The 19,892-nt window shown below is 41.6% G+C and overlaps 2 protein-coding genes across 6 annotated transcripts in view; one reads left to right on the top strand and one right to left on the bottom strand.

Annotated features, from left to right (window-relative positions):
• Positions 1–558: 558 nt before the first annotated feature.
• Positions 559–8,505, top strand: LOC107096183 (transcription factor Sp3-like). 2 transcript variants are annotated; one of them, XM_015392730.1, is made up of 8 exons: positions 559–720; positions 2,912–3,142; positions 3,223–3,825; positions 4,135–4,335; positions 4,422–4,626; positions 4,717–4,906; positions 5,325–5,521; positions 6,954–8,505. In XM_015392730.1, exons 2-8 carry the CDS (start codon positions 2,921–2,923, stop codon positions 7,202–7,204), a joined length of 1,869 nt encoding a protein of 622 aa, XP_015248216.1. In that variant the 5' UTR covers positions 559–720; positions 2,912–2,920; the 3' UTR covers positions 7,205–8,505. The 2 variants fall into 2 exon arrangements, with proteins under 2 accessions (XP_015248216.1, XP_015248217.1); XM_015392731.1 differs by lacking the exon at positions 559–720 and adding an exon at positions 1,017–1,100.
• Positions 8,506–8,833: 328 nt separating this feature from the next.
• uggt1 (UDP-glucose glycoprotein glucosyltransferase 1) overlaps positions 8,834–19,892 on the bottom strand; it is a 37,939-nt gene continuing 26,880 nt past the window's right edge. For all 4 annotated transcript variants that reach the window (XM_015392725.1, XM_015392726.1, XM_015392727.1 and 1 more), the window contains 20 exons: positions 17,834–17,928; positions 17,414–17,620; positions 16,441–16,572; positions 16,181–16,311; positions 16,013–16,108; positions 15,772–15,874; positions 15,584–15,663; positions 15,300–15,489; positions 14,949–15,107; positions 14,296–14,381; positions 14,125–14,209; positions 13,577–13,665; positions 13,303–13,407; positions 13,105–13,189; positions 12,235–12,417; positions 11,916–12,076; positions 11,222–11,336; positions 10,971–11,087; positions 9,251–9,395; positions 8,834–9,176 (listed from right to left, as the gene is read on the bottom strand). In XM_015392725.1, the coding sequence (XP_015248211.1) occupies positions 9,157–9,176; positions 9,251–9,395; positions 10,971–11,087; positions 11,222–11,336; positions 11,916–12,076; positions 12,235–12,417; positions 13,105–13,189; positions 13,303–13,407; positions 13,577–13,665; positions 14,125–14,209; positions 14,296–14,381; positions 14,949–15,107; positions 15,300–15,489; positions 15,584–15,663; positions 15,772–15,874; positions 16,013–16,108; positions 16,181–16,311; positions 16,441–16,572; positions 17,414–17,620; positions 17,834–17,928 (2,384 nt within the window). In that variant the 3' untranslated portion in view covers positions 8,834–9,156. The remainder of the gene's footprint in view (positions 9,177–9,250; positions 9,396–10,970; positions 11,088–11,221; positions 11,337–11,915; positions 12,077–12,234; positions 12,418–13,104; positions 13,190–13,302; positions 13,408–13,576; positions 13,666–14,124; positions 14,210–14,295; positions 14,382–14,948; positions 15,108–15,299; positions 15,490–15,583; positions 15,664–15,771; positions 15,875–16,012; positions 16,109–16,180; positions 16,312–16,440; positions 16,573–17,413; positions 17,621–17,833; positions 17,929–19,892) is intronic.

The following is a 19,892-nucleotide window of genomic DNA, read 5'->3' as shown; positions in this document are numbered from 1 at the left end:
GAAAGATGAAATCCTATTGTAAAATAATAATAAAAAAAGATCTAGTTTGGATTCACAGTCCTGCTTTTTCTGGTTTTATGACAGGGTTAAGGAAAACATACAAAGGTTTACCTACTCTATCCATATGTCATTTGTTAAATGACATTTGACATTCAATCTGGATTTTTTTAGGGGGAAAAAATGATTATTTTCTGATAGATTTATTCAAGGCTGAATTTGTTTAAAACTTTAAACAAAATACTATCAGTGAAGTTTGTTTCAAAATTTATAGTGGAAGCGCAATACTATACATGAAAAAGGGGGGAAACATTTTTTATTCAACCTGAAGTGCTTTAACAGTGAATTTATAAAGTAACGATTTCATCAACTACATTCCGCTCGACAAAACAGGAAACATCCATGCTACAAAAAACTGGATTAGCATCCTTCTCAGCCAATCAGCTTTCTCGACATTCCTGCCTGGCCAATCACGTTCCCCGACATTCCTGCGGAGCCTATCACATCAAGGAAGAAGGGCGGGCCCTCTTGTAATGTGATCGACGTCGAGCTTTCCCGCACCGTCAATCAAAAATAGAAAAAAATCGACCCGATTTCAACGATCAACACTAGCCCGCCTTTGATAAAATAATCATGTTAGGAGTTTGATTGGTCTGGTAATCCTCTATATTTACGCTATGACTAAAACGTAAACGTCTAGCGCATCGAATCGGCAGCTAATCGGTGAGTTTGTGAGAGCAGCAGCGAAGAGAGCTGCGTCTTTTTGTCGTTAGCTCCTACGCTAACAAGCTGGATATGGTTAGCTAACCTAGCTTGCTGGCTACCTCTCGGAGTTGACAAAGTAAAAAACTGTCGTTCTGGGCCCGAATGCTGCTGGGATCTATGCCGCAGAATTGAATTTCACAGACGGCAGAGCGGAGAGTGGGGATGCTTTGCGGGATTTTCTGGCAGGCAGGAGTTGAAGATTGCAGACTTTTTCTCGGTTTCCCCCTCTCTCCCTGCTAGCGCCAGAGCGGTCTCTCAAACAAGGAGAAATGGCGTCCGCGGACGTGGACAGCAGTCAGAGCGAGTTCCTGCAAGCTGGCGGTGCGGCCGAAACACAGGTATCCAGCACATTTCCCACCTCCCTGCCGCTTTCCAATTCTGGTTGTGGTTTTTTAAGAGCTTGAAGTTCACACGTTTTAAATTTTTGATGGCATTGGGTGAAAGCCGTACACTTCCTGTGTTCCCCTCAATAACGGCCACCCACTTTCCCCCTTTAAAACCCGCCCATAGTGGGTAGGACGCTAAAGTCGGTTACTTCCAGATAGCCTGATGTACCTTAGGCTTCGGAGGATGCGTCCATAGCTAAATGTGTGTCTGGAGAAGTTGCTATAATCATAACAATATGGTTCAGTTGGCTTGCAACAGCCTCCCATCCCCCACCCTTTCCTGAGCCTCTCCTCGCCTGCCTCCTGACTCCGTTTACTTCCCATCAGTCAGATCTGCACGATCTTTCACTTTTTGCTTTAATCTATCTCTTTACATTGAACACTTTTCTATTATATAACTTAATCGAATGGTTATGGTTATTTCCTGCTGCTTTGATGTGATCCGAGGTGTCTTTTTGAGCTTGGTGTCCTGATTTGATTGGGAATTGTTTGCATTGCCTGGAACTGTTACATGTTTCTTTGACTGGTAACTATGTAAGTTAAGGCCTTACAGGGTCACTTGTTTTTTTTATTTTTTGTTTTTTTATTGGGGGGATCACTGGTTTTCAGCCACATCTCTCTACTTTGGCTCTGCCAGTATTGATCTGCTACAGTTTGTTTCCACTGTGTCTGTTTTAGTCCTTTACTTTGACTGGGCCATTTTAACACATGCATATGTTGATCCGTCCCTTTGATTGTCGGTTGATTAGTCCTTTTAGTCTTTTTGTATCCTAAACCATATCTTGCATTTAGCTCTGTTCATCTTCCCATTATCATCTATGGATGATCTATCCATAACTGATATCCTTCCACAAGTTTTCCTGCCCAGAGGCCCGTCCTCTATATGTTTGCTGTCTTTCCTACACATGAGAGCTTAGATGTCCTGATTGAATCGTGGCTAACTACAGACATGGACAGCCACTTACGCCTTTTGTTTTTTTCACCCTGTCCTTACATCGCTTGTGGCAGACTGGGCAAAGGGACTCTTCTAATGGCCATCTTCCAATAATGGCTTTCCATAAAGGTCTCATTTGTGGAGTGTGTAACTAATAGTCCTGGTTGCTGATTCTCCCTCCTGGGCTTTGGTTCTCATCAGTTCTTTCAGAGTTATCAGGTGCATCTTGGCTTTCTTTATGATTTACTTCTCTTTTTGTCAGAGGATGGCAGTAATGTGGTAGTTGGTGGTTTAAAGTTGTTCTCTGCTCTGCCCATTTTCCAGATCATTGATTGAACGATGCTTTGTCACACCTGCATCCTGTTTTTCTGTGTCTCTTGCTCTTGGTGATTGTTTTGTTTGTTTACTTCTTTCTCTTCCAACTTGCATCTGAGCTGTTCACAGATCTATTCCTGTTGAATCCAAAGATTTTATTTTATTTAGAGAAGGATTTCATGAAAATAAATAAGAAAACAGTGCAACTTTTTCAATTTCAGTTTATTAACTATGTTTGTTGTGAAGAAGTCTAAGAGCCATAAATGCTTTTTTATGTACATGTTCCCCTCTGCTAGATTACCAAATACAAAATCACCTCCTGTACTTCTGCTGATGACAAACAGCTTTATATTTCTGTGTTGCCTCATGACTGCCACCCAAAGCATCTATGGGATCAAACAACACTGAAGTGATTGTCTTTGGCCACAAAGTGCTTTCACTTTTTAGATTAGGTCTCAAATACATTTGCTGATATTTAAATGTTTGCTAATATGAGCGCTGCTTCTGCTCCCAGACAACAGACATGTCAGCTATTCAGTTGACGAGCTCAGACCGATGGGAGGTGCTGACCCCCGTCTCGGCTGCAAAGGAAGACCAAGGCGTCGTTCACATTCCAAACTCGGGGATTGTCACATCTAACGGGCAGTACGTTCTTCCAATCGGGAGTCTTCCCAGCCAGCCCATTTACGTCACAGCATCTGGGAGCGAAGCCACAGCTAACGGAGTGGCCGGCATTCAGTACCAGGTAATAAAAGTGGCAGGAAAGCGTCAGTAAAGTTTGCCCAAATAATTTTCGTGCTCACTGACGTCGCTTTGCTTTTATAGGTCATTCCCCAAATTCAAAATGCAGATGGGACACTCACAGGATTCCCAACACAAGGACTGGATGACGGCACGGGCCAGATTCAACTTCTCCAAGATGGCAACCAGGGCAATATTGGAATCAGCTGCTCCACAACAGCTGCTACAGACCTCCTCACGCAGGCGGGCCAGGTTCAGTCCATCCAGGGCGTCTCCTTGGCCGGAGGCTCGGCGTACGCCGGCACTGTCCCCGTAGGGCTTCCTGGCAACATCACCTTTGTCCCCATAAACAGCGTGGATCTGGAGTCCCTTGGGTTGACTGGGGCTCAGACAGTACCAATCGCCACCGGGGTAACGCCGGAGGGCCAGCTGATCATGAGCAGCCAGCCCCTGGAGAACCAGAGCCAGGATGGCAACAACAAACAGTCCCTGGTGACAGTGAGCGACAGCAACAACCAGGATATCTACGTGCCAACCACTTCCTCCTCTTCCTCCAACACCTCACAGCTCCCAGCAACCATCGATGGGACGGGGGTTCTCACTCAGGCCACAGCTGTGTCTGCGGGAGTGTCTGATCCATCCTCCACGGAAAACTACAACTCCCATAACCACCTACAGCAAATCCAGGTCAGTAAGCAGCAGACATAATCTAGCAAAAATCTAAACTTCTAGTCAAATCTGTCAGAATGACCGATCCCTGTAAATCAAACTGACGGATGATGTGACCTCAGTGTACAGCTGATCTATAAAGGTTTAGTTACTAATCAGCCACAAAAGCCATCATCCCTGTAGTGAAACATGGTGGTGGAAGCATCATGGTGTGGGGATGCTCTTCCTCAGCAGGTCATGGTTAATAGAGGGAGTACTGTCTGATGCAAAAACTCTTGGGTTGAATTCTTGGGGTGGTTCATTGTGATTCCGCTCCTCTTTGTGAAGGTGTCCTCCTCCAACGCCACCACCATCTCTCAGCCCATCCTGCAGCTGGCAGGTGACACTCAAGCCCAGGTGGCTCAGGGCCAGGACCTGACTGGAGGCGGTCAGACTCTGCAGAGTGTGCAGCTGGTGAACCCTGGTACCTTCCTGATCCAGGCTCAGACTGTCACCGCCACGGGGCAGATTCAGTGGCAGACCTTCCAGGTAGTGTTGTCCTGCTTCACGATGATCTGAGTTCTTTCACAATGTGAAACAATTTAAACGAGTTCTGTTCTTTTTTTCTTTTCCAGGTTCAAGGTGTCCAGTCGCTCCAGGGGCTCCAGATTCCCCAGGGACAGGGCCAGGGCCAGCAGTTGACGCTAGCACCCATCCAGACCCTCCCCTTGGGCCAGACTGGCCAGGTCAGCCTCCCTAACCTCCAGACAGTCACAGTGAACTCCGTAACACAAACTGGTGTCCAGTACACACAGGGAGAGGATGCAGGCAGTCCAGCTGGTAAAGCCACAGATTCCCAAACTTGAAATAGTTCCTTTTAGTCCCTCTCTGTCAGAGACTGTGACTCTTTCTCTGTGCATCCCGCCTCAGGCATCCAGATAAAAGAAGAGCCGGACTCTGAGGAGTGGCAGCTGAGCGGGGACTCCACACTGAACCCCAGCGACCTGAACAACCTCCGTGTCCAGATGGGAGACGAGGAGATGGAGGGAGCAGGCGCGGATGGCAAAAGGCTGCGCAGAGTGGCCTGTACTTGCCCCAACTGCAAGGAGTCTGGAGGGAGGTGGGCGTCTGATTCTCTAATATTTGTCTTTTCGGATTTTGTTCCAAAGTGTCCAAGAATCCTTCCATATAACCTTCCTTCCTCATCTACCTTATTTCATTTTTATCCCTTCTGTTCCCATTTTTCTTGTCTTAACCTATTCATGTGCGTCCTTCCTCTGCCTGTCATTTATTCTTTATTCCTCCCTACCTTGTTTTTTTTTTTTTTTCCTCTCCATCACTCCTTTACCTTTGTATCTTTCCTTTCTTTTATCTTTCCGTATATTTTCCCCTTTACGTTTACGGTTCTTTCAGTTGTGTTCCTTTTCCTATCAATCTCACGTAGCTTGTAATTCTTCTCTCTATATTACGTCGTCTTATTATTACCAGAACTCCCCATGATGATCTTTTACTGATTTCTTTTTGCGTCTGTCTGTCAGGGGCTCTGGCGTGGGCAAGAAGAAGCAGCACATCTGCCACATCGTCGGCTGCGGGAAAGTCTACGGGAAAACGTCCCACCTGAGAGCTCACCTGCGCTGGCACAGCGGAGAGAGGCCCTTTGTTTGCAACTGGATGTACTGTGGGAAGAGGTTCACCAGGAGCGACGAACTACAGAGACACAGGAGGACGCACACAGGCGAGTCCATCTTGGTTCCTCTGCAGGTTTTAGACTGCTGGGTTGGAGTTTGCAGATACCAGCCTTGGTTTTAGGGGTGTGTGATGCATCTAGGGATCTTTTCTGTAGGACTAGAGATTTCATGGGTTCCTAGCGTGGGGTCAGGTTTTAATAGTCATTGTTCATTAATTGAACATCTTAAAAACTGATGGAAAGGTGAGAAACATGAAAGAAAAGGATAAAAAGAAGTTTTCAGATGTCATTAGGATCAGTAAATAATAACAATGTATGCGATATTCAGCATTAAGGCTTGTTATTTCTGCTCCACAGTAAAGATTTTGGCGTTAATGTCCTTAAATTCTTCTGCCCTCTAGTGGTAGCAGCAGCACATTAAAATGTAGAAAGACGCTCATAAAGAAATGTTTTGCTAAAGAAATATTTGTGAGCGGGTTGAATGTTTAGACCTTTATAGTTTTGTATAAATATTCTTCTCTTTAATGTATATTTAAAAGTTGCAGATGTTTAAGTTGAGAATGAGGAGAAAGTATCAGCTCTTTAAAAGTCAAATCTAAAACATCAACTATTTCTTCGACTGTTAAAATAATTAGTTTCATTATAAGCTATTGCATAGATTTAGCATTTCGATTTATCTATATGAAATAAGCAGCCTTAAATCTATATTTGGTTATTTTGTGAATTTTTTTATTTTTAGTAGCTCTGTGCTTTAGATAAACATATTTAACGAGCCGTTTCATTTAAATTAGCTTTAAAACATTACCTGGGTTAAAGGGGGGCTTTTCTCAAGTTTCCAAGCTGCAGCTTAGCAAGTGGAGATATTTCCATACAGAGAAGGATAACAAACCTTTTATTAGGTGGCTGAGGTGTATTGCTACCTTACATAATGTTTTACTTTAAAGCATGCACGTAATGTAAGGAAACCCCAGGATTATTCCTAAACTAATGGTAGCTTGCTAAGACTTGGTGGTTTGCTTAATACTAAAAAACAAAAAACTGGTGATGGAGGTTCAGTTTGGCTGTTGATGCTTTTGTTTGGAAATTGCATACTATTGTCTTACCTGAATTCTGCAGTTTATGTAGGTTGATTACTGATATGAAGCTTTATTCTATAAACTGATTCCTCCTGTGTGTAGATATTTTTTTATATTTCATTTCATACAAAAGATGTCGGTAAATATTTAGTTTTACAGTATATAATAATATCTTCTGATTTTTCTGGAAGTAATTTTAGAACGGATCGTTAAATACATTGAAATATGAATTGAATTTTATAAAAGTGTATTTTTAATATAAAATGTATGAAAGGCTTAAACTGTAATTAAGAAATGCATGAAGTAGTGTAAGTTATGTGAATACAAAATGTTGAGCAAACTGGGAGAATTAAACTCTGTAAACTGAGGTAACCTGACAAAAGGTGTGCATGGTCGCCCTGCAGGAGAGAAGAAGTTTGTGTGCTCGGAGTGCTCCAAGAGGTTCATGCGCAGCGACCACCTGGCCAAGCACATAAAGACTCATCAAAACAAAAAGGGCGCCGTGCCCACCTCCACGTCTCCGCCCACTGACACCGTCATCACCACGGACGGAACCACGCTCATCCTCCAGACCGCCTCCGCCCACGACCTCGTAGGCAATCAGGAGATCCCTCTGCAGCTGGTTACCGTGGCGCCCAGTGAGGTCCTGGAGTGAGCGATGGGGAGGGTGGGGTTTCTGACAACAGGCCAATTACAGGGACCTTTTGAGCTTCTCTTCCCCTCCAATTTTTTTTTTTAAACATATGAATATATACATAAATATATATGACAAATATATATATTTTAAGTGAAATTTATCGACGTTATGTTTGTTTTTTGCAGTCTTTTTATAGGGGGGCAAAACATTAAATGTGGTTGCTATGTACACATGTAAACACATGACACCAATCATGAATTAACACTCAAGAACACAACGTGAAATGCCTTACTTTGTATGATACTCTTGTATAAATGCTGGAAGTGCATGCAAATGATGTGACGATAATGGATTTTAATGATTGAGGAGGAAGTCCTGAACCTTCATCTCTCTGAGATGATCAAGGAGTTTTCGTTATTTTAATTCTCCTTGAGGCAGGAGGGGTGCGAGTGAAACCCAGCGCTCCGTTTGGAAGCAGGTATAACACGTCGAGCTGCTGCCGGGACTGGATGCCTGCTTTTAAAAGAAAAGTTTAACTTTTGTTTTGTTTTTTTTTGCTTAACATTTATACTGGAAACTACCTGATGTGTGTTCAGGAGCAGTGGAGCTTTAGGAGTCCTCCATGCTTACTTATTTCAGTTCCCAGTGTTTATGTTAAACATCACCTCAGTCACATGTAATATAAGTTGGTTGCTACACGTTTTATTTGCACGCAGCAGTCGTCTCCCAACAGCGTGGCGGCGCAGACGGTCAGAGCGGGCAGCTGTCGTTTAAAGATCTGGAAGACAAAGCCAGTGTCTGGTGAGCTGGAGCTAAACGTCCCGCCCGTCACTGCCAAAGCACGCCGTCGTTCCTCTGTGCTTTTTCACGTACTGCAGAGAAGAAACGCCTGTTTTTTTTTGTTTTTTTTTCTCTTCTGTTGTAAATCGATCTTGTATTTCAGTCTCTTTACTAATCCAGGTGACGACGATCAGACGGCGAAGGAGAACGTATGCGAATGTTACCATGCGAGGAAATGAGCAGATTGTCATCCGACGCTACGATAACATCCTGTGAAACGGCTGTTGCAATAACTGCTCTGATGTCGTTTGAAAGAGAAACAATCATGCCATTTGACTTTTATTATTTTTTATTTAATGTAATCCTCTGTCTTCATGTCTGTAGCATTCTTTTACATGTATATTCTTCTTTTCACCTTGTTATAGAAGCCATTACTTAGTTAGATAAATTTGTTGTATCAAAACCTTTTAAGTAATTTTTTAAACAAGAATTGGTGTAAAAATTGAATGTTACCTTTTGTAAAACCTTTTTTCAAATGGATCACAATAAAAGTCAGAAAGCTTCCAGTTTTTTGGGGGGGAGTTTGTGTTTAACAGTTTGGATCAGGTGAGACGGCATAAAAATAAATCCTGAAGGATTTAAGGGGGGAAAAAGTTGAAACAGAAAGATGAACACTTTCAGAGAAATTAATCTCTGGGTTCTTAGAATCATAGATAATTATTTTAGATGCAGAAATGATTTTTCCAACCATCCTATCTGAATATCCCGTCTATAAAAAAAGTGGCGTTTTTCCCTGAAAATGGTTTGCACTGTTATAATCAAGCCTTCCGGTTTTCTTTTAATGTGAACAATCAGCTTTTTTATCTATTTTTTTTAGAATTAAATTCCCTTCATGGTTTGGTTGAATGAACCCATAACCATCATCCCTGAAGCTTCTTACTCTCCTTTAAATCTGAGGAAAAACAAAGATTCAATAAAGTCCTGAAATCAGTGCAAACTACATCTGACAGCCCATACAGAAAAAAAACAAGCATGTGCGTCACAAAGTCCATTCCTGTCATGTGTACCACATATACATAATAAAAAAACAGCGAAAACACCCAAACCGTTTGGAGCGGTTAGGTTCTGGCGTGTGGTCAGTGTATCGTGATTTTTCATTCTCTTAACAGTCCTCGGTTTGTTGTGGATCTTCACAGCTCTGAGTGAACATCTGAGGACAGAACCAGAGGATGGTCAGAACGGAAGCTGTTGATGTTTGGATGCGGTGCTCGGGTGGTTCTGTACCTGTGTCCTGCGTCTTGGCTGGGCCCTTTGCTCCCTTCTGGACTCTTGTCTGCAGGCGTTTTATCTCCTGGTCGTAGTCCGTCCACTCTGATACGATCCTCACTGCTGCCTGCAGCTTGGGCTCTTTGGTCATTGGATTGTTACACTGAAAGGGAAACAAATTGGAATGAGAAAAAAAAAGATTTTCCTTCAAATGATGACATCCAATTTTTTGTTTTGTTTTTTTATAAATCAATTATTTACAATGAAATGATAAAATATCCAGTCATAGATAATATTTGAATTAAAATTATTTTACTTTACTGTATTACTTTAAAGTTACTACAATTGTAGCTAACAGTAGTTCATATAATTGTAATTTGGTTACTGGCTAATCACTGCAGCCTTAATTTACATTTCTATAATTTCCTGCAGTTGTATAAAATATTTTTCACAAGTTATGGTATTAGAAGGCAGTTTAATTAAGTTAAACCAGCAATTACTCTTTTTAATGTTTATGCAACCCTAACTAATGTGTGTAGTAAACAATTGTTTATCTTCTATATACAGATAGTGTGGCACAAAATGAATCTTTACCCTAAAAGATTTAAAGTTGACTTAATTTTAAAAATGTTTCTTTTGACAAGAGGTGATGACAATTACGGTGATGGTTGGAGGTCCTTCCAGCTTAAAGACCTTCAAATTAATGAAGATAAATCTTTAAATGATCAGCGTAGGGCTTAAAATCGCAAAATTTTTTGTCTAATTTTGGTCGATTTTTGTGAAAAAAAAAATGTTAAAACCTCAGGAAAGTTAAAAAAGGAACCTAAACAAACTTCTGAATGTAATTATTCTGAGTCTATGAAACTTGATGTAACATTGCGCTTTTCTTAAAAAAGAAAAGCATCAAAATAACAATTAGCTTTAAAAATACAAGCCCTGACAACACGGCTGATGTTTAAACGTTTATCAGCCTGGATCGCCTCAGTCAAATCAAAATGAATCAATTCAAACATCTCATAATGTCACAGGACAGTTTACTGTGGATGGTGACTAGCTCACGCTCTCCTCATATTTAAAGCTGCATTCAACTTTTCTTCATCAATCTGTTGCACTGTTTTCTACACGTCCTGCTTGCTATAATCTTTTACAGACGCCAACATCAGACAGACAGACTAAAGCTTTTGTTTGGTACAGGTCACTCAAAACAAAGACATTTGGTCACCTTATCCTTGGTGCTCATTCTGTAGCTAAAATGGTGTTGAAGCACCAGCAGCACAGCCTACAGCTGCAGAGCACAGCTCTCCGTCTGCCTTCATCCCCGTGCTGAGGCTTTCTCTGTGAGAATATGTCTCTTATCCTGGATCCAGAACTAGATTACTGATTAAAATTAGACTGTGATATATACTGATATTGAAGCCCTAGAATTACTTTATTTCGAATTGTAAATAAAACATCTAAATATTTTTTTTTTCCAACCCAAAATTATTTTCCATTATATTTTCGGTCCCCGTTTCATTTTCCATCATAAACCTCTTGGCTGGAATAAAATAATCTTGACTAAAAGTTCCCTAAATAGGAATAATTCAAGAAAATCCAATTCATCTTCCATTTGTTTTACTGTTCTTAGTTACGCATCAGTAAATTGATGGGGAATCATTTACTGACTGTATTTTCTATTCAGCTCCCCTAAGCGCCCTCTAGTGGCAGTTGCTGACATATTCCTGGGAATGTGTGTTACCAAATCTATGGTCTTCGCGGTCTTTTTGGAGCTGTCGTCACACCAGGTCTCACACCACAGCCACTCCTGAGGCAAAGACTTGATGGGAACCTGGTGGATCATGTTGTTTGGAAGATCCTGAAAAAACAAACACAAAAACCAGGAAGGTCATATTAAGGCGCCTCCGGCAAACGTTTGAACTCTAAGATAAAAGCTTGTGTAGGTGTAGAACTGCGATATTGAGAGGAGGAGAGAAGATGTTGCTCAGAGACCTGGTCCAGGTTGGACAGACTGTTGGGGTCCTGGCTCAGTCCCTGGTACTGTCCTCTGAGGCGGTCTCCTGCAGCGATCTTCCTGAACTTCTTCAGGTCGACGACATACAGTGCACTGCAGACCATGCATCACATCAACAAAGGAACATTGAATAGAAATCTTTACAGGCTTAGAAAATGATTTATCTTTTAATTTCTAATTAAAGGAATAAAGTAATCCTCATTCTGCTGGTAAATAAAAGGATTCTGCTTTTCTTAAAGGTATAGAGGAGGATGTTCTTATCTGGGTGGATCATCGAAATAAATGGTCCTCCTAATTGTCAATCCTTCTGGTGATATGTTTACGTAAGGCCGTCCTACGTGCTCATCCCCATTTTCACTTACCGGTGGTGAGTCTGACATGGCGGAAAAATGGCAAATCTGGGTTTGGAAAGTAAGCTTGTATGAGCAATGCAAAGAGCAACTTTTAAACAGAGGAGAAATGGGCTCCTGCATGGTCTCGCATGTGTTTAATAGGTTTTCCCTCTCTTGAGTGGGTACACGGTTGTGCATGTGAATTATTTTTTTTAAAGTGGAGAGGGCGGGTCTTTTTAAATATTTAATATATTTAAATATATCAAATCCTCCACTCTACCTTTAAGGCGACAAAAAAAGATGAAAAAAAAAGGCAGTGATTGCGGAGCTGAACAGGCACCTGATGTGGTACTTGCGTCCAGCCAGGTGGCTCGCCCAGTAGCCGGACTTCCAGAAGCGATAGCCGTCCATCTCCCTGCGGCTGTCGCAGAACGGCGTGTAGCCGTAAGGAGCTCCCTCCAGGTTAAAGTCGCGCAGCTCCTTCAGGTCGGTTCGTACAATCTGATGAAAACAGGTTGAGTTTATGGAGTGGTGAATATGAATCAGGTTACAAATTAGCCTGTTTCTTATTCTTTTTCTAGTTTGCTTGGCCCTCAGCTGGAGAACAGGCTGCAGATTTGGACAGAAGCAGAATCAGTTACAGCGTTTGTGCAGCAAACCTGGTCTGCGTCCACAAACAGGATCTTATCCACAGCTAGAGGAAACAGAACGTCCAGGAAGAGGATCTTGTATCCCCAGATGATCCTCTGCTTCTCGGTCTGCTGGTGCAACCAGCGGGGCCACTTGTACTGGACCAGCTCGTACTGGAAGCCATACTGCTTCGCCATGTGGGGAATGAAGTCCTGCAAAGTGAAGCACATCCAGCAAGATGACGCAAACAGCCGAAGAAATTAAACATGATAATTATCAATACCATGGAAACCAAAGTCAAGCTGCTATCCCTTCGATTTGATTTAAAAGATAAAGTAGTGAAATTCACCACAAATGTCCAGCATACATTTAAACCAAAAAAAAAAAAGTGGAAGGAAGGAAGGACACTTGGAAAAACGAAGTTAAAGAAGAGGTACAGAGACAGACATTAAAAAAGGAAACAACAGAAGGAAAGAAAATAAAGGAAAAACATGGGAAAGGAAGGGCAGAAGCAAGAGAGGCAAGAGGCGAGAAAAAAGTAAGGAAGTGCCGGAGGAAAGGTCAGATGGGTCAAAGAGAGGAAGGACAGAAGGAAGTCTGAAAAGGAAGGACAGAAGGTGAAAGAAGCTGAAAGAAGGAAATACGGAGCAAAGGATGTAGGACACTTGGATGGTGGAAAAGGAAAGAAACACAAAAACAACAAGGAAAAACATGAGGAAGAAAGACAGGAGGAAGGACATTCAAACGATGGGATGAGGAATAAAGTCTAAAAATACTTCAAACGTTCTAGTTTTCACTGAATTTTAGATCACATTTGTTGAAATCAGGGATGCACCATATAATCCGCTATTCTAGTTTTAAAAGCAAATGGAAAATAAAATTAGGACGGACACTCTTACCTTGAAGGTAGGGGACAGGTAGTTCTTCAGGAACCAGAACTTGACGGGGGTTTTTGTGTTCTTCAGGACTGACAGCATCATGATCCTGAGAGAGAAGAAGAAGAGACTGTGATCAGCTCCAGGATCAATGCTGCCTTTGAAACAAGAATTAAAAAGGTTTCAACTGATCGAGGACGTTTAGGTGCATTTAACCCCCACCTGAGGAACCTCTCGTACAGATGCCCTGATGCCACAGAGAAAATATTGATCACATCGTCTTTCTCTGGCTTCGGCTCCTCAGCTGTACCTCCTCCTGTAAAACCTCTGCCAGGACAAAAAAAAACCAATCTAGATCAGTTTTATTCATTAGACTAGAAGGCTAAAAAAAATAAAAATCTGAAAATTATACACAAAAATGTGTTTTTTTTTTAATTCACTTGCAATAAAAACAAAACAAAAAAAAAAAATAATAATCAGTGAACCAGAGCTCTACCTGGCCAGAGATTTCCAAAATCCAGTGTCGTTTTCCTCCGTTCCGTCGCTCAGCAGCTCCTCGTTAAATTTGTCCGGCTTCTTTTGGACCTGATTAGAAAGAAAAATGTCCTTATTTAAAACCCAAATGTTCTAAGTTGGTAAAAACAAACCATGAGGTAAACTATCAACATTAAGCAGTTTGAAAAATAAAACAAGAACTATTTTTTCTAAGCCAGATTTAAGCTCTAAACGCAGCTTTTTTATGATCCAACTTACCTTTTATTTAGAATAAATTTAGAATAAATGTGAAAATTTCATAGAATAAAAGATAAAAAGGGTTAATTTAGTTCCAAAACATGTATAAAATACATCTGGAAAAGGAGGCTATTTTACAACCTTCATCCTCAGAGGGATTATGGTCCAAACTGTCTATTTCCTGTATTTTAAATAAGGTGCCATAATTATGGTTCTGATGAGGAAGAGCTTTGAATTTAATGCTGTTCCTCCAAATCCTTCTATGACTGCCTCTGATTGCTGATCTGTGCCTCGAATCAGAGATGAACTGACCTTCACTAATATGATTCTACTCTTGAAATTATTCAGCACGACAATAATGTCATCCGAGTCGGACGGTGAGTCTGTTCCATCGTGACTGAAGAAGAAAGAAAAAAATAATCATGATCAGACTGCAGAACTATGGAATGCCAATAATAGCCTTCATCACTGAGGTGTCCTCACCTATAAATCCTGTAGATCTCGTCGGATCGTCCTTTCCTGAGTTTTAGCATCCAGGCACCAGGGTTGGCTTTGAGCTGAAAGTAACCCTGTAAACCAGACCGACATATTTACAAGATGAAAAACACAAAATAATAGTAGAGCACATCTGCTCCAGAATCGGGCATATTTAGGGTTCTGCTGAAATTTTCAAGGGTTCTTTGTCTTTGATGTTTTTTGACAGAATTAAATAGCAAAGCTTAACTTATTACAGATATTTCAGAACAAAAGGAAGGCAAGAAAGGAAGGAAACCACTAAACAAGGATAGGAGGATGAAGCAAGGAAGGAAGGAAACCACTAAAGAAGGACAGGAGGATGAAGCAAGGAAGGAAGGAAACCACTAAACAAAGACAAGAGGATGGAGCAAGGAAGGAAGGAAACCACTAAACAAGGACAAGAGGATGGAGCGAGGAAGGAAGGAAACCACTAAACAAGGAAAGATGGAAAATGGACAAAAACTGAAGCTCATAAAAAAGGAGCTATAGAGGAAATGACAACATTTAGATCATTCTACAGCAATATTAAAATACAAATATATTTATTTTTTCCCACGGTTATCCAGAACAAGAAAAAAAAAACTTAAATCAAAATCCTGACCAGGTGAGCAGCGTCTTACCAAGTTTGCCATGACGATGGTGTCTACCATAACGGGCTCGGAGGCGGTTCCCAGGGTAAACTGAAGGCCCCGTGGAGGCTGACCTGAGCTGACATCAGTACAGTGGCCCTCCAGCAGAAGGTGCTCCAGCTCGTACTCTGCTGCTACAATGTTCTCCACCTGCAGCCACAGCAGCAAAACTAGCTGTCAAAGCTCTTTATAAACAGAAGGAGAATTATTTTATTTTGGAGCAGAAACTATAGAAAAAGAAATTCCCTCTTTGGGAACATTTTGGACAGCGTTAGTCCAAAGTATGTGATTCTTCTGCAGTTACAACAGAGCAGTTAGATCTCTAGATGAAACCCTCCTGACCTCCTGCAGGTAGATGTTATCCAGGTCATAGCGGGTGCGAACAGACTCCACCATCCAGCTCTCTGGGGTGTTGAGGTTCAGGGTGAAGAGCGGAGACTGAGGCATGTCCAGGAACTTGGCCATCGGGCCGGGAGAAAAAGTCCCGTCAGCCTGAAACACCACCTCCGGTTCCAACACATAACGGTAAAAACTGCAGAAAAACGCAGCAGGGAGACATGAGGGGAATCTTTACGAGTCTGCATCTGTGCAGCGCAATGAAACAGAGGGATCAAGCTCTGTTTTACCTTTTCAGAGGCATATCTGACAGTTTGGACTGGCAGTTCATGAACACCCTCAGGTTGACGTTTACAAGCTGCTTCAAAACCTTCAGATGAAACACAAAGAGAAGAGAGAGAGGTGTGAGCGGGAGGATGTCCGTTAGCTGGATAGACAAAGATGGAGGAGCTGATCTACTAACGGAGCCAAAGCTTACCGATAAAAGAGGAGCCAGTTTCTGTGCGTCTCTCGTTACTGGATCCACCACGGCGACAACATCAAAGTACACGTCCCCCTCCACCGGCCGGATCTTTACAGCGCTGCAGACAAATACAAGATCAATGACTGAGTGAAGTAAACAAAAATATTTTCAGGTTTTCTTTAAAGGACAAACGGATTCTTCTGTTTAAAGAAGCTTGATGAAAATCTTATGGCGGTGAATTATGTTACAGACGTACCTGTAGCGATCATCTGCAAAGCCGTACTCTATCCTGGATTCTCCTTTGGGCTGAGAGGACAGCAGAGCATCCACCTTCATCACCAGGTCGCTGGCCCTGAGAGAGAGGCTGCGTTAACTCATTTGACCCGTCTTACAGAGAGAGAGCTTTGGGGGAATAAAACAATACCTGTCCTCCTCCATTTCAAACTGCTGGACTTTGCTTTTGATGCGCTCCCCGGATGTCTTTAGGATGATGCTCTCCAAAAGCAAGAAGTCATCCTGGTTAAACACCTCGTTCTCTTCCAGCGGGCCGATGACCTGAGAGAAAGGAACAAGAACGTCAAACGGCAGCATCAAGGGAAGAATCTGAGCCGTTTAATGAAAACCTTTAATGATGATGTTTTTATTTAAGCTACAAGTTATAATTCAGTAGAACCAGTGACATACCCGTCCGTTGCTGATGACTGCCCTCTGTCCTTTCTTCAGTTTGAGCACATCTCTGCAGTAGGCAGCATGGGAGAGCAGGAAGTCAACCTTGGGACCCTCGTAAGCACTTCTGAACAGCGGCAAATCCATACCCTGAAGGATTAAGAGCAGCAAAATAAGACCCCACCAAAAAAAAAAATCACAAAATGAATCAAAATTTTAAAAACTCATTACACACCATGTTTTTATATTCTAGAAATTATTTCTGCTGCTAAATACAATCATCATGGCTAAGAGATAAAAAAAAGAAATTTAAATTAAATATATCCAAACACAGATAGGCAAATAAAGCAGTCGGGATTCGTTTTGCATTCTTTGCTGCACAAACGCATGAATCAATGCAGCGCAGCACAGAACTGATCAGCCTGCGGATCTACTGAAGGACTTGGATTGCAGCCTTCAGCTAAGCACTGTTGTTGGGTCTGAGGTCTCATAGAGCTTTTTGAACTCCAAGTAACTGTGTTTACCAACCAAGCACAGTAATTGAGGAGCTACTGGTACTACTGGTATACTAAGAACACACCAAAATCGTCCCTGGAAACTTAATTCTGCTCCACAAGCAATGTGGATCCTCTGCCTCCACATCTATGTTAGATTACGCTTCTGTTAAGAAAATAAATTATAATGCATAATTTTCTTTATAACTTCAATCAGCATTGAACCTAAATGCAGTTTTATTATGTTGAAAATGTTAACGTTGAATGTAGTTCATGGAACATGAGTTCAAATGTTAACTGTTAGGAAAGGCATCCTGCAAAAAAACTGAACAAGTGGGGATCGCTTTATGGCAACCTGTGAATATAGAAACTGCTGAAAACATTTTAACCATGTGAAAAAGAGGAAAATTCAGAAATGACTGGGGATTATTAAAAGAAAAAAAAAATCAAGCTTTATGCAGATATAAAAATCCAAAGCAGGCATGTTAAAGCTTTACCCCGACGGCGAACTCCCCGATGTCCACGCCCTTCTCTAAAGCCTCTGCCGTATCCTCCTTAGACATCTTGGTAATGAAGTTCTTTGCATTGTTGGCGGACTGTGTCTGCATGGCGGACCAGATCGCTCTGGCTACGCGGCTCGACTCCATGGACGGATCAGACGACGGGTTGTTGATCATCCCCAGTCGGACGTTGTTGCTGGTTTTCTGTTATGAAGCAGGCGACGGTTAGACTTTAAGACTTTCAGATTAGCTTCAACTTCTACCCCGCATGAAAACACATATACAGCCCTAATGTCCCAGCGCTATTTACCATTATAATTTTGAATGACTTTCTCCACTGAAGTCTGATAGATATCAATGGCACATTTCATTTAACATTTCTTTGCAAATCGCACAGCTTTTTAGAGTATTTCTCACCATGTGTCTGATAGCATCATAAAGCAGTTGGCGTCCTGAAGGCTTATCGAAGTCCCCGACTACCCAGAAGGTAACAGGACGGATGTAACCATCGTCTGGCAAAAAGAAAGTAAACAAAATGGTTAGAGCAAGAAAATACTGAGCTTAGGATGAGTTAAAAATGACCCAGGAATTCATGATAAGAGCATCTAGTTCAGTCAGAAAGAAAAGCTTACATGCTTATATAACAAAACAAACAAAAAAAAAACAAACAGCAAAAGCCCATCTGTCCTGTATTTGCATATTTGTATTCCTTCACTACGGCTATCTTCCTGCAGCCTTAAGCTCCATCCATATCCCTGAGGTCTGATGATGACTTGCATTCAGCTACACAGACGGCCTCCAGCTGGGGAGGTTTTTAAGTCTTACCTAAGAGCTTCAGCTACCACATGTGGTGAATACCCATTTTTTGCACCACTGAGTGCTGCTCACCTTTCTCACACTGCTTTCTTTTCTACCTTTGTAAAAGAAAAAAATTCAAAAGCCACCAAGAATTTTCCATCAATTAAATTTGCTAATGGACTCTTTATATCAATGGGGAATGTTTATACACAAACCAAATGTTCTTGATCTTGACGGGATTTACCTGGTTAAATAAAAGGTAAAAAAAAAACAAAAAACAACATAATAAAAGGATTTCAATAATAGTTAGATTTTAATAGAGTTCTAAGTTAAACTTCTCGACTTTGAAGCATTAATCAAATATATTCTTCAGATCCAGTTCTATAACCAGACACCATCTTTTGTAAAAACAGTTTTAGTCAGTTCTGCACACCATCCAAATCGGGGGGACAAAGGGCCATATACTACTGCATTCAAGATGGATAGTCCTCACATCAATCATAGTTTAAATTTGTTTAAGCTATTATTGATATTTTAAGTGTCCATAAGTGGAAAACTGGAATCCTTTCGCTTGGGCGTAATCTTCCAATCGACAGCTAATGGCCCTGTTACACCTTGATGATTTAGACCAGCGCATGCCTGACATACAAAAAATCTGGCAATAAAGTTGGCATATGTTGGGAAAGTTATTGGTACATTTGTATAAGTAAAAAGATATGCTGAAACACGCTGGAAAACTTCAACATACAGCAAGTACGTCCAGACGTATGCCAGTGTATGCCCATATGTGGGGCATAAGTTACAGGTAAGTTATCTGATCGTTGACATACGCTAAGTGTAAGTTACTCATAAGTTCTGGTGTCTAGCTTTTCCAAAACCTATGAGTAACTTGTGCATAACTTATGCGTATTTTATCAAGTTAAAAGGAGGTTCAAAGGAGGAAACCGTCTCTACTCCTCCAGAATTCATCCCCATCATAGGGTGAGTAAGAAGGTGAGTGTGATGGATCCTTCCTGCGTTCACGCCCACGACCAACAAACTTCCTAGCAGACATGACGCTGAATCTGCTGTGACTGCCCACCTTCTTTCTTTTTCTTTATTCTTGTTTTTTTTTTGGCAGCAATAACAGGAACTAGGTTAATGCCGCAATCAAATAAATCTTTTTATGCAGACCGGGCGCCTCCGGGGGCATTGTTGCCTTCCTCAGGAAACTAGCCTGTGACATTTCATGGGCATTACGCTGCCGTACCTTATCCATAAGTTAGGCTGTCATTGGACATAAGCTCTGGATTCATTATGAATATGCTTTGTATAAGTCCAAAACTGAAAAAAATACATAGAAAGTTCAGTGTATGCCAGCGCTTTAGGAGATTCTGGGGTGTCAGGCACACGCTGGATAAATCGTCAAGGTGTGACAGGGCCCTGAGACTTTAAAATCCTTCTGTTAGTTTATGAATGACTGATTGGATCAGCACCTCAATACATAACAGATCTGTTTTCATTGTATCAACCTCCCAGACCACTGAAGTCTACTCTAAACACCCAGAACTAGAACCAAACATGGAGGAGCAGCATCTAGTTCTTATGCTCCACTGATCTGGAACAAACTCCCAGAAGACTGTAAAAGTTAAAAACCCATTTGTTTAGAGCTGCATTAAGATTGTCGAATTTAAACTAC

The sequence above is a fragment of the Cyprinodon variegatus genome, unplaced genomic scaffold (assembly GCF_000732505.1).
Source record: "Cyprinodon variegatus isolate N-32 unplaced genomic scaffold, C_variegatus-1.0 Scaffold604, whole genome shotgun sequence".
NCBI classification, from domain to species: Eukaryota; Metazoa; Chordata; class Actinopteri; order Cyprinodontiformes; family Cyprinodontidae; genus Cyprinodon; species Cyprinodon variegatus.
This window is presented reverse-complemented; position numbering and strand designations above follow the sequence as displayed.

What these genes read in the sequence shown, in the direction of transcription:
- LOC107096183 (XM_015392731.1), top strand. Translation starts at nt 1,032, where the DNA reads ATGGCGTCCGCGGACGTGGACAGCAGTCAGAGCGAGTTCCTGCAAGCT. An exon ending in GCGGTGCGGCCGAAACACAG is followed by an intron (nt 1,101 to 2,911) that starts GTATCCAGCACA and finishes TTCTGCTCCCAG; the next exon opens with ACAACAGACATGTCAGCTAT. An exon ending in ACACAGGAGGACGCACACAG is followed by an intron (nt 5,522 to 6,953) that starts GCGAGTCCATCT and finishes GTCGCCCTGCAG; the next exon opens with GAGAGAAGAAGTTTGTGTGC.